Source organism: Myotis brandtii, unplaced genomic scaffold (genome assembly GCF_000412655.1).
Source record: "Myotis brandtii unplaced genomic scaffold, ASM41265v1 scaffold5, whole genome shotgun sequence".
NCBI classification, from domain to species: Eukaryota; Metazoa; Chordata; class Mammalia; order Chiroptera; family Vespertilionidae; genus Myotis; species Myotis brandtii.
Window position 1 is genome coordinate 2,179,693 of NW_005369060.1, and position 13,845 is coordinate 2,193,537.

The window sequence follows — 13,845 nt, forward strand, 5'->3', positions numbered from 1 at the left end:
GCCGCCATCTTGGTTGGGTTAATTTGCATATCTTGCTGATTAGCCAATGGGAGGCATAGCGAAGGTATGGTCAATTACCATGTTTGTCTATTATTAGATAGGATTTCCTAATCTCAAAGGATGTTGCTTTTATTTTCTTTTTTAAAGTTGGCCTAACATTTTCTTGTTAGAAAAATAAAATACTCTCACAACCCAGAGCCCTGTTACAAATACATAATACTTAAGAATTGATAAGTACTAAAATACTAAATTAGGCAATATATGTAATACTATTATAACATTCATTCAATTACATCAAATGTATCTGATGAAAACTTGTTTCCTTTAGAAGATCCTGAGGACTTCACAAAATATAATCTATATATATAAAAGCCTAAGTGACCATTATGATGAAATGACTGGAACGACTGGTCGCTATGACACGCACTGACCACCAGGGGGCAGACGCTCAATGTAAGAGCTGCCCCCAGCCTGCAAGCCCCGATCGCTGATGGGGCCTGCCAGCCAACCTCCCGGCCCCTCCCCCTGGCCAGCAGGGCCCCCGGGCTGGGATGGGGAACCAGGGGTAGGTGGTGGTGGATGCGGCCCCTTTCCCAGGGGGGCTGGCTCCCTCCTCAGGGCCGGCAGCCAACCTCCCGGGTCTCCCCCCCCCAGATGCAGGCCCTGATCGCCCCGGTGCCCACCCACTACAGTGGTGGTTGGCGATCGCCTGATCGAGGCCTGCTGGCCAACCTCCTGGGTCCCTCTGCCGATTGCCCAATCTGGGGCTGAGCCCCGGGCTGGGACAAGGAACTGGGGGTGGGTGGTGGCGAGGGAAGGAGGAGGCGGGGAGGCAGGGAACCTGATCGGCTGTGATCGCTGGCCAGACCTAGGGACCCCACTCATGCACAAATTTCATGCACCAGGCCTCTAGTTAGGTCTATAAATACAGGTATCAAAATCAGTTCAAACATACAGGAGTCCTTTCAAACCAAAGAACTACTATAAGAAAAACAAATTTTGACTAGGGAGGCCTATCACTGTATCTTTTACAGAATAATATAAAACTAACCAAAAGACTCAAAAAAAGTTTATTAATAACATTTCAATTAAAAGGAATAATTTTAGTTTAAAATGGATTCATTACATTATCAATGTTTTAATTCATCTCTGATAAATCAATTAAAGTGACTTTTTCTTTTTTTATATAAGTATAAAAGTGACTTTTCTTGTTTTATATAAGTATAAAAATTAATATGAACTGATTGTATTTTTAATTAATTTTGCATAAAGTATCCTAGATTTCATTAGCGAATTAAAACACACAAGATTTCCTAATCTCAAAATTTAGTTACCAGCTATAAACTGATGACAAATGAATTTCATTAGCTATAAGACCTGCCTCCTACCCAAACTTCATATTCATAGTCACCAATGCTTGCCAGACACTGACACTTCACTATCAAACAAAAAACCTCAAACTCAAACATGTTCCACACTGAACTCAATTCTTTCTTGTCTTCTCTAGGTTTATGACACATTTGCCAAAGAGCCCAAGCCAAACACCAGAGTCATACTGGACTCCTTCCTTTCCTCCTTTCAAACCATTCAGTAAGCAAATGGAAGAATAAGGCCTTCTAAAAACGGATCCAAATTTTTCTCCGTTTTCACTTCCTGGCACTCTTTGTAGAACAGTCCATTTAATAAAGAGATGCTGTTTCCAGCTGTGTCATTCTTCAAGCTCTGTTGACAATGCCTTCCCCTTTCCCTTCTCTTGCCTAAGGCCACATATGCTTAAGATTTAATAAGGTTTTAACTTCAAGAAGCTTGACACAGTTCCCAAAGTCTAAGGGGTTCTCTTTTCTTATCATTTGACTTAAAAGATTATATTAAAATTATCCATTTCCTTATCTTTCTCTCCTAATAGATTGTAGGTGACTTAAGACAGTTCCAGGATATAATTATTATAGTATCTCCAGCATCTCGCATAGTAGATACACAGTATTTAATGAACATCTGCTGAATTGCTAACATGTATTGACAAAAGTAGAAATCATTTTTAAAACAAGTATAAAATTAAAATAGAAATTCTAATCACATAGTATTTATTATCCATTTTTCTGCTAACTACATTCCTGTAAGATCATATGTACTTATGTTCACCTATACACATATTATTTTTGTAATATTTATTCTAATTGAATTACTATGCATTATCTATACATCATCTGTTTATATACTTACTTTCTTTGGAGGAACCCTGCGCTTTTTTACAGCATGAAGTGGAGAATCATTTTCACTATATTTCTGATCCTAGATAAATAGATAAAGTAAAGGGTAAAAATAATAAAAAGACGTAAGGAGAAAGGAAAAGCCTGTATATGGTCACATTATTGTAATTACTGAATTACTCACCTCTGGGGATTCTAAAACATTTCCTTTTGCTTTTTTACTCTTTCTTCGGAAAATCTCATCACCTTCACTTTCATTGCTTGTTAATTGTTCATCTATAAAATTTAAAAATAATGAATCTGGTCAATAGATTTAAGTTTATCCAACCACAACTATCTATTTTATTGATGGGTAAATAAGAATTGTTTCTGTCACTCTCAAAAAAAGATAGCTTTACGAAGTTTGGCAAAAAAAAAAAAATCAGCATGAGAAGAGACCAAAAAATAAATAAAATAAATAAAACAGTACCAGTAAGAAAATTAAGAGATGATAACTCTTGCTAATAAACATATTTGACTCAGGTTCATTTTTTAAAAATATAACTGAAAAGAGGCCAGAAGAGTGTAAAACATAAGTCGATGGTTTTAGAATTCATCTCTAAAATCTATGATAGTCTTCCTGCCTTTTTATCTTATTCTTTCTAGTTGAACAAGATAAAGCAATAAAATGCAAGCTATAAAACAATATATATAAAGACCTTTTATGTATGTATGTAGCATATATATGTACATATTCATATGTTTTTGTGCACAAGCATGAAATTAAACATTGGTAAGATATCAGCAAAATGTTGTAACTAAAACAACTTATCTGGGGGAATGAAAAGATTGCCAAAAAACAAAAAACAGCCCGAGCCAGTTTGGCTCAGTTGATAGAGCATCGGCCTGCGGACTGAAGGGTCCCAGGTCCGATTCCAGCCAAGGGCACATGCCCGGGTTGCGTGTTGATCCCAAGAAGGGGGCGTGCAGGAGGCAGCCGATCAATGATTCTCTCTCATTATTGATGTTTCTATCTCTCTATCCCTCTCCCTTCCTCTCTGAAATAAAAAAACAAAACAAAAAAACTCTTATGTATGAAATAGATGCTTCAAATATTCAGGTACTTAAACCAAAGCTTTAAGTATGTCTTTTCATAAAATTTTGAAGACACTTCTTTGTGTCTTTATGAAACCTACTGTAAGAGCCGTATTGTTGTTTTAAGATACATTCATAAATTATTTGATATATTTCCCCTTCAAGAGGAAAGTCAGAATTCCTCTCCCCTTAAGTGTAGGGCAGACTTAGTCACTTGCTTCTAACAAAAGAATATAATGAAAATGAAGGTGCCTTACTTCAGAATCTAGGTCATAAAAGTGATTGCAACCTCATCCTTGCTCTCTCTATATATCACTCACTCTGGAGGAATGCTACATTATCTATATATATAACAGCCTAAGTGGCCGTCCGACCTTTCGACTGGTAGCTATGATGTGCAATGACTACCAGGGGGCAGATGCTCCGACCTACAGCTATGATGTACACTGACCACCAGGGGGCAGATGCTCAACACAGGAGCTGCCAAGTGACAGCAACTTTGCGAAGTACCCTCTCACACTCCGGGACCCCTCCGGGGATGTCAGACTGCTGGTTTTAGCCCAATCCCCGCAGGCCAGGCCGAGGGACCCCACCTGTTGGAAGGATCCCGTTCACTGTGCAGACGCCCTTCGAGCCCCAGTGCCGCCCCAGGTGTGGCCAGCTGGGGAGGGACCGTGGGAGGTTGGCACCAGGGCATGTCTGGCCCATCTCGCCCAGTCCCGCCCCACTGGACACTTTCTAATTAATTTCCTTTCAATGTACATGAATCGGTGCACCAGGCCTCTAGTAAGAAAATAAGAAGAAACCCTATGGCCCTGACCGGTGTGACTCAGTTGGTTGAGCGTCATCCTGTGCACCAAAAGGTTGATGGTTCAATTCCCAGTCAGGGCTCATACCCAGGTTTCGGGTTTGATCCCTGGTGGGGGTGCATGTGGGAGGCAGCCATTCGATGTTTCTCTCTCACATTGATGTTTCTCTCTATCTCCCTCCCTCTCTCTCTAAAAACACAGTTTAAAAAAATCCTATGGAGCCCTAGCGATTTGACTCAGTGGATAGAGCATTGGCCTGCAGACTGAAGGGTACTGGGTTCGGTTCCGGTCAAGGGCACATGCCTGGGTTGCGGGCTCAATCCCCAGGAGGGGGCATGCAGGAGGCAGCCAATCAATGATTCTCTCTCATCATTGATGTTTCCATCTCTCTCTCCCTCTCCTTTCCTCTCTGAAATCAATAAAAATATATTTTAAGAGAAAATCCTTTGGAGAGGCCCATGTGGTAAGAAACTGAGGCCTCCCACCAAGAGCAATGTGATCCTCCAAGCTTATCCAAGCCTTCAGATAACTCCATCCCTGACCAACGTCTTGATTGCAACTCCATGAAATATCCTGAGCCAAAACCACTCACTAAGCCACTCGTGAATTTCTGGTCTACAGAAATATGTTTGTTGTTTTAAGCCATTAAATTGGGAGTTGTGTGGGATAATTTGTTATGCGCAATAGAGAAATAATACAGGTTGCAGTACCTGGAAACAGTGGATTGCCATACGAAATAACTAAACGATGTAAGGAACTTTAGAACTAGATTAGGGGCAGAAGCTTGAAAGAACTTTTGAGAAGAGTTTTGGTGAAAGCTTAAAGAGACTCAAAGGAATTGTTTATAGCAACAATTTCTAGGAAGATCAATGGCTACGTGTGAGAGGTTAAAGTAAGGAAAATCTTATTGGAAATTGGAGGAAAGAGAATCCTTTATGTAATGCCAGAAAGTTTAGCAACCTTTCAGTAACACAGAAAGTAGAAAACGTGCCTAATGAATGAGGTGATTTAGCTAAGGAAATTTCTAGATAAAATGTTTAAGGTGTCATCTGTGCTTCTTGCTGTTAAAGTAAATTACAAGAGGAGAGAGAGAAGCTAAAGAAAGGACTATTAAATGTGAAACAAACTTGCTGGCTTTTGAAAATTCCCAGCTTCTTGAGCTGGCAAACCATGTTACTAGTAAACTAAGAAATCTTCCAGGCAAAGATATAATTTAGAGGATTGCCAGGAAAATACTGTTCAGATACAGCTGAGGATATAACTGTATACAGTAGATCCTCGGGTTACGTCGGAGATCTGTTCCTACGGCGCATTTCGCCGTAAGTCAGAACCCACCTACATAAGCACCTACATCACTCACATGGAGCACATACACAGCAGTAATGAAGTGAAACAGTAAAAAAATTTAAAAGAAAAATAACAATTCCTGACCTTTACTTGTGGTAAATAATAAAAAACATAAAGTACATATGTACATACGTCGAAATGATGAAACTTTTTTTAAAATAAATAAATGGGAGATGGCGGTGTAACCACGAAACGAAGTACATCGAGTCCGACATAACCCGAGGACTGTCTGTATGCTTTAAGACCTAAGATCAAAAGTGGTGCCTCAGAGTACCACTCAGTCAGATAAAAAGCCCTCTAAACACTTTGGAATGTTTATCACAGATACTCTCAGACAGATCTTCTAAGATTAAAGAACTACAGGTAGTCCTAAGGTTACATTGGACTCGACTTATATCAGTTCCTGGTTACGTCACCATCTCCCATTTATTTATAAAAAAAAAAAAAAGTGCCGTCATTGCGACATATGTACATATGTGCTTCATGTTTTTTATTATTTATTTACCACAAGCAAAGATCAGGAATTGTTATCTTTCTTTTAAATTTTTTTTTACTGTTTCACTTCCTTACTGCTGTGTATGTGCTCCATGTGAGTGATGTAGGTGCTTATGTAGGTGGGTTCCAACTTATGGCGAAACGCATTACGTTGCGCCATAGGAACGGATCTCCGACATAACCCGAGGACCTACTGTATCTCTAGACATCTCAGCAGAAACCCAAGGTAGAACACCTAGCTCCAAAAGATTTGTGGGCAAGCTAGTGTCTAATGCAGTGGTTCTCAACCTTCCTAATGCTGCGACCCTTTAATACAGTTCCTCATGTTGTGGTGACCCCAACCATAAAATTATTTTCGTTGCTACTTCATAACTGTAATTTTGCTACTGTTATGAATCGTAATATAAATATCTGATATGCAGGATGTATTTTCATTGTTCGCGACCCACAGGTTGAGAACCGCTGGTCTAATGGAATGAATCCCAATAAGATTCACAAGAAATCCAAAAATTTGTGAGAATTATATGGGAAGAAACACAGCCAGCTACAACTAAAAGGGGCAGAGACAGAACAAAATAGAAAGAGGGCTTTGGATTCCCAAATTTTTACTGAAAGAAAGTATGCAGAGAAAACTCCACAGGTGCTGTCTGTGAAAAAGGATGCTCCAAGCATCCAGAGAACAAAGAACCATGGAGAATTATTACCAGGCTTTGAATCTTAATCAAAGAACTTCTAATCCCACTTCTGCTGGATTTTAGAGTTGCTATGGAATAGAGATCCCTGTGTGCCTCTATCTCCCCTCCCCACGTTGAACAACCCATCCTGAAAGCAGAGTATCCATGCCCAGTCAAGACTTCAGATAGCTGCAACCACAGGTGAAATCTGGATTATAACCTCATGAGAAATCCTACGCTAAACCACCCAATTAAGAAACTCGTGAATTCCTAAACTATAGAAACTGTGAGATGAATGTTTATTTTAATCCACTAAATTTCGGGGCGTAATCTGTTACACAGTAATAAAAAACTAACACAGCTGGTGTGGCTCAGTGGTTGAACGTTGATCCAAGAACCAAAAGGTCACTGGTTCGATTCCTGGTCAGTGCACATGCCCGGGTTGAGGGCTCAATCCCCAGTGGGGGCTGTGCAGGAAGCAGCTGATCTTGATTGATGATGTTTCTCTCTCATCAATGTTTCTATCTCTCTATCCCTCTCCCTTCTTCTCTCTCTAAAAATCAATAAAAACATTAAAAAAATTTTTTTAATATATTTTATTGATTTTTTACAGAGAGGAAGGGAAAGGGATAGAGAGTTAGAAACATCGATGGGAGAGAAACATCGATCAGCTGCCTCCTGCACACCTCCCACTGGGGATGTGCCCGAAACCAAGGTACATGCTCTTGACCGGAATCGAACCTGGGACCTTTCAGTCCCCAGGCTAAAGCTCTATCCACTGAGCCAAACCGGTCAGGGCTAAAAAATATTTTTTTAAAAAAGAAAGAAAACTAACATAAATTTACATAGTAAATTTCTCTTCATACTCTATGACAATAAAACATCTACCCAGACAGATAAACTTGAATAAATCCTTTTTACAAATGAGCACTCTATAATTCAACTTTTTCTTTTTTCATTATCTTCTAAGGCAGCTAGAATTAAATGCAGGACTCAGTTATAATAACCAAGTAATTCCAGAAGGCTTTCCTTTTAACTACAGCATCTATCACTGTATTTTCTTGTTTTTCTGTATCTGTGTAGAATTAGCTCACAGAAATACAGATTCCCCAAGAGCTTCTGTGCTCTTATCTCAATCCTCCAATTAGTATTACTTCTCAACTATTTTGCTATATAAACCCTTTTCTTTACACTATCCCCTCAAAATCTTACACTTGCCTTCTTGTACTTTCCCCCACTATTTTATAACATCTAAATTCTCTTTTTATTACTTTCAACATATCCATATTCCCAAGGAGCCAAAATGAAAATTTACATGCAAAAATCTAATCTAATCCACTTCAACATTTTGACATTTTCTGTATCTCCTAAACATCCACTATCTTAATATTCCTTTAGTAGTTCTTTACACATTTTACTGGTATCTTTTCAAAAGTGTATGTCACACAATTGTTTGTTTTACAGTCAAAGGCTAGGGCCAAATCTTACACTTCTATATTTCACAGTGTAATAACTCTCCAATGGCATGCATGCCATAAATATATATGTAGATAAAATAATCAGTAAGCATCAACTTTAAAAATATAGAATACATCAATTATCTAATTCAACACACCATAAACTGAGCAATTACATTTTGAAAAATTACAGAAGTTTATCTAGAGTAATTATTCTAGAAAGATGAAACCTTACCTCCAGCAGAATGACAGGATTGATGTAGACTGATTTGTTCCCCGTTTTTAGCCTTTTCTATAAAAAGTCCTGAATCATCAAAAGTTGAGTTCAATGTTTCTTTGAAACTTTGTGAATTTACTTTATTAGAATCTAGTGTCCTAGGCATTTCCTTTCTCCTTTTAGAGTTCAATGTGCTTGATTTAGAAAGGGGTGTACTCATAACTTTTTCCCCAACTGGCAAAGAAAACTGAGAATAACCAGGCAACATAAATTCTTTATTGTTTGCTATACTCAATGAAAAACGTGAAGAAGTTGGACTCTGCTTATCTTCACTTGATGAGATAGTAATGGTTCTACTCCTAGAACTATCAACATGATCTCTTGTTATTACTGCTTGATTTGAAACATAACTTGCATCACTTATCTCCTTGATATCTAAACATCTTCCAGGTAGATCATCTAAAGTTTTATTCTTATTTGTATTTGATGCATGTTCTAATATTTCATCATCAGAATCTGGAATACAAAATCCTAAATCAAAGGTAACAGAAAATAAATCCTTAGAGCAGTCAAGAACATATTCATCACTCTTCAGTTTTTCCTCATGTACACCTGTCAAATCTTCATGAGATTTAGTATTAGTATCATAGATAATTTGATCTTGGGGTTCAGAATTATTTTCTAACAAAAGTTCATCAGAAATTAAGAACTGAGAAACCAGTGCCATTTTGTTTATACAAGTTTTGTCTGACACATGTAAAGATTTGCATTCATTATTTGAGGGAGAAAGGCTCATATCATTAAATTCTGTATTATCTTCTTCAAATAGTGGTAAACTCTCATCCTGATCTGTGAACAATACTTGAAGTCCATTGTTATCAACACCACAATTGTTTTCTTCATCTAAGTATTTTGGAGGGCCTGTGTTTATTTGAGCATGATTGTTGGTTACTAAAGTTTCATTTTCAACATCTTTACGTACTTTATCATCATAGTCACAGAAGCTGGGCTCATCAACAATCTTATTAGTTGTACTATAAAGGCAACTTTTTTCAGAAGGATGATTAATAAATTTGAGTGAATTCAATTCTAAATTCTGTTGAGAACTGACAGTTGCATGTGATATCAAATAGGTAGATTTATTGTTTTGTAAATACTTTGTGCAGGGTGGGTAAAGCAAATTTTCAAGTGCAGAACCCTTAGTAATTTCATGTTCCAAAACTGAGAGTCCACTGAGAGGTGGAGGAGAATGAGATAAAAATCTCTCTACATTAACTAGTACCTCTTTTGTAAGTGAATAACAATTATAAAATTGGTCATCTGTTCCAGCTATAACAAGCTCTTCCTCAAATGGAAGAAATAAGCTATATAAAACAGATTTCTCATCACTGAAACTGTTATAACCAGAATCTAAAAAACTTCCAGTAAATGAATTAGTAGATTTATTTGTAATCTGACATTCTGTTAATAATCTACATGGCTGATTAACAACATTTTCATCAACAGCACATGTGGCAGCAACTTCATCTATATCTAATGCTCTTTTATCATTTAGGTCTACCTGAAAAATATTTTCAACAGAATTGCCATCAGTATCTAAAGAATCCATAGCATCATCATTATTTTCTTTTTTAGGCTGATCTTTTTTCCGTTTTTTAGAAGCTTTTTTCTTAAGAGAGACAATTTTAGTAGGTTTGATATGCGTCTGTTTAAAAATTTCAGCACATTCTTCATCAGATTCTGTCATTGAGAATAAATTGCCTTCATTTATATTCCTTATAAATGAATATTTCTTGTTACTAGTAAAGGTGCCATTGGCAAGAAGATTAGATTTGTTCCTGGGAGCACTAAATGTTGAGCTGACATCTTCCATTTGTAAATAAGATTTAATTTCCAATTCATAGCTGCATTCTCCCTATAAAGAAATGAAAAGGTCACAAGAAAACAAAACAAGCCAATTCTAAGCGATGAGTTTTACTCTATGTTAAAATATTTCCCAAACAATATTATTCAAATGATTTTCTTATACCTTAAAAAATCATTCTGATAAATAAAATTATAAATGAAACGACTGTGAAATTAACATAAATTTCTTTAATCCATTAATATTTTTGTTTCCCCAGTACTTACTACATGGAAGACCCATGATAACTATTTGTAGAAAGAACAAATTTAGTGAATGCATAAAATAAGATTATAAACACTAAGTTTTTTCACTTCTAACATTTAATTGAACAATTATTCTAATTTCCTAAAAATACATACTTAAGAAATTAATATATATAAATGTAAAGCACATATCTATATGTTAAATTACTCTCCTTTTGAAAGTAAACTAAGAACAGCTTTTAGAACATCTGAAATGATACTTGTATGTGTACTATAGGTTAGAATAGACTATTTTATTTCCAGTTTTATTTTTTAAATTTATCTTTATTGTTGAAAGTATTACAGATGTCCCCCTTTTATTTCCCCATTCACCCTCTCCACCCCGCTCCCATGCCCCTCCCCAGGCCTTCACCACACTATTGTCTGTCTCCATGGGCTATGCTTATACGCATATAAGATTTTTGGTTAATCTCTCCCCACGCAACCCCCATCCCTGCCTTCTCTCTGAGAATCATCAGTCTGTTCCATGCTTCTATGTCTCTGGATCTATTTTGCTCATCGGTTTATTTTGTTCATTAGATTCCACATATGAGTATTTTTAAGAAATTTCCCAACCAAGAACTCTTATAGTGAATTTCTAAGTCACTATAATTTCTTAAATATCTCTAAGTTTAAAATGACAGTCCCCACCACTCCTGGCTCATCCTTCCCTCTTCCCCATGAAGGCTACTTTAATCATGATTCCTCTACTACTCAGGGACTTAGGCAATTAACTCTTCACTTTTTGAATAAATACAATAAATATTAATGTGAGGATGTCTGTTTCCCTGGTAGTGTATATGCTCCCCACTGACATAATATCTTTTTAAATGTTTTTATTAATTTTAGAGAGCAAGGGGGAGGAGAGAGAGAGAAAGAAAAAGAGAGAGATATCAATCAGCTGTCTCCTGCATGCCCTCTACTGGGGATTAAGCACAAAACCTGGGCATATGCCCTGACTGGGAATCCAACCCATGACCCTTTGGTACAGGGGATGACACTCAACCCACTGAGAAACACTGGCCAGGGCTGACAAAATATTTTATCTGGCTTCTTCCCTGATGTAGCCGCAAGGCCAAGAACAGAACATGGTATATAGAGGACACTAAATAAATATGTGTTAATTTGATGACACAGGTTTTGCTGGTATTCACAACTAATTTATATATTTACATATACTATTCATGAATGATAACTAATAATAAAAAGAGCAGCTACAAGCTACTGATTACTTACTATGTGCCATTACAGTTCTAAATGGTTTATGCATATCAAGTCTTTTAATCCTACACCAACCATGTAAAGAAGGTATTAATATTATCCCCATTTTATAGATGAAACTGAGGCATAAAGAGGTTAAGTGTCTTACAAATGCACAATTAGTAAGAGGTAGTGTTTGGATTCTAACCCAGGCATTTTGGATTTCACTCTTGAATAGGTTCATCATTCTGACCCTCTCAAAGAATAATAATCAAGAAACTACTCAAGGAACTAACAATTCTCTAAACTACCACCAGGATATAAGAGGTATACCAAATAACCTATGTCACAGACAACATTTCAATATATCTCATCTAACAAAAATCCTAAATTACAAAGTTTATATAAATCATTACATATGTTAAAATTTACTCTGGTCATTAGAGGCCTACCAAATGCAATGAGTTTGACTGGTCAAAGACACAATGTGAGTGCCATGGATAAAATCCAAAATGAATGATTCCCAGGCTTGTATTTAGGTTTTTCAGACTATTTGTTTCTCAATGGGAAAATGCTTATGAATAAATACAAGGGTTTATACAACTTTACTTCCACTGCCAAAGGAACTGCTCTAATTTTCACTGACTTTTAAAACCACACTTGAGACAACATGGTCTAATAAAGTTGAATTAGATCCAAAAGTAAAAAACTAGATCCCTTTTCCCAACCCAGGGTCATATAAACAACTAGAGGCCTAATGCACGAAATTCATGCAAGGGGCTTGGCCGCAGCCACCGCCGCCGCCACCGCCACGGCTTCATCCAGAAGGACGTCCGGTCTAATTAGCAAATTATGCTTTTATTATTATAGATATTACATTCTGCTTGTTTCTTGGTTCTTCAATGTAAGACCAAAATGAAGGATAGCTCCCTCTTCCTGACAAGGAATTTCAACTAATTTTAATTAAGTTGAAATTAATATATTACAATGTTGGTTAAAGTTAATTTACTTGAGAAGAACAGCATTACAGATTACATTTAATTGAAAACAGCAACTGCTGCCCTAGCCAGTTTGGCTCAGTGGATAAAGCGTCAGTCTGCGAACTGAAGAGTCCAGGGTTTGATTCCGGTCAAGGGCACATGCCTGGGTTGCGGGCTCAGTCCCCAGTAGGGGGCATGCAGGAGGCAGCTAACCAATGATTCTCTCTCATCATTGATGTTTCAATCTCTCCCTTTCCCTTCCTCTCTGAAATCAATAAAGATATTTAAAAAAAAAACACAACAACAACCCACAGCAACTGCTAAAGAGATTTTTGATAATTAAATTTCATTAATGTCTTAAAACATTATTGCAATGGCAGAAAAATCAAAGTGATGCAAATGGGAAGATTAGGATTAATTTACTCATATGTGCATGCATACCTTGGATAAGATGTGGCCATCCACGTGCCAATTCTAAATGACCATTACAGGTAATAAAGTTAGAAGCCTAAAGCAAAGAGTGGCTGAAAGGATCCTGTTCCTATTAAAAATCTTCTGTGCTAGCATTTGTTATTGATGGGGGGGGAGGGGGGGGGCGGGAATGGTGAGGCACTAGTAATGCTCATAGATATTATTAATCATGTCCTGCCTTGGTCAAAGAAAGTGGACCCTGACCTGGTTGCTGTGTTTGGAAACTGACCCCCCTCTGGGAGTTTGTCCCAGGAATGCTGTCCATTCTCCAATTCCAAGAATGGGATAAGCTGTTTGCCATGGTTAAAAGATTAACTACCTTGTCATTGGACTTCAAGATTCTGGGAGTGGACACACTGACCACATACTCTGCAGCCCTCATCCTGCTACACCCTCCCTGCTGCACATAGCTTTTCTTCCCTATCCCTATGTAATGAGCCAACTGGTGGGAGATGTTAGAGCAGTTTTTTAAGGTGCCATACCTGCTACTCTCTGCTACTGACAACTAGAATAAATAAATGCTCATAAAAGTTTCAACCTTGTTATCTATTTACTGGCTTAGTGGCGACAGGCAGTAATGGACCCTTTGTGTCCAGTATCATTACCGGACTAAAGGGGTTTGTTTGCCTGTGAGCACCAAAGCCCAATAAGACACTAACAGGGATTTGCAGCAAAGACATAAGGGTTTATTTTTAGGAAGGGGCCCCCACCCTGAGATAGGTGAGCTCCGCAATGTTTCCAGGCAATGGGTTATGTAGGGGAA

General features: G+C 37.6%; 1 protein-coding gene across 4 annotated transcripts in view; it reads right to left on the reverse strand.

The window, feature by feature from the left end:
* The window catches only part of FANCM (Fanconi anemia, complementation group M), a 75,122-nt gene that overhangs the window by 15,769 nt on the left and 45,508 nt on the right, over positions 1-13,845 (reverse strand). For all 4 annotated transcript variants that reach the window (XM_014548190.1, XM_014548191.1, XM_014548189.1 and 1 more), the window contains 3 exons: positions 8,302-10,198; positions 2,395-2,486; positions 2,224-2,292 (listed from right to left, as the gene is read on the reverse strand). In XM_014548190.1, coding sequence (XP_014403676.1) covers positions 2,224-2,292; positions 2,395-2,486; positions 8,302-10,198 — 2,058 coding nt within the window. The remainder of the gene's footprint in view (positions 1-2,223; positions 2,293-2,394; positions 2,487-8,301; positions 10,199-13,845) is intronic.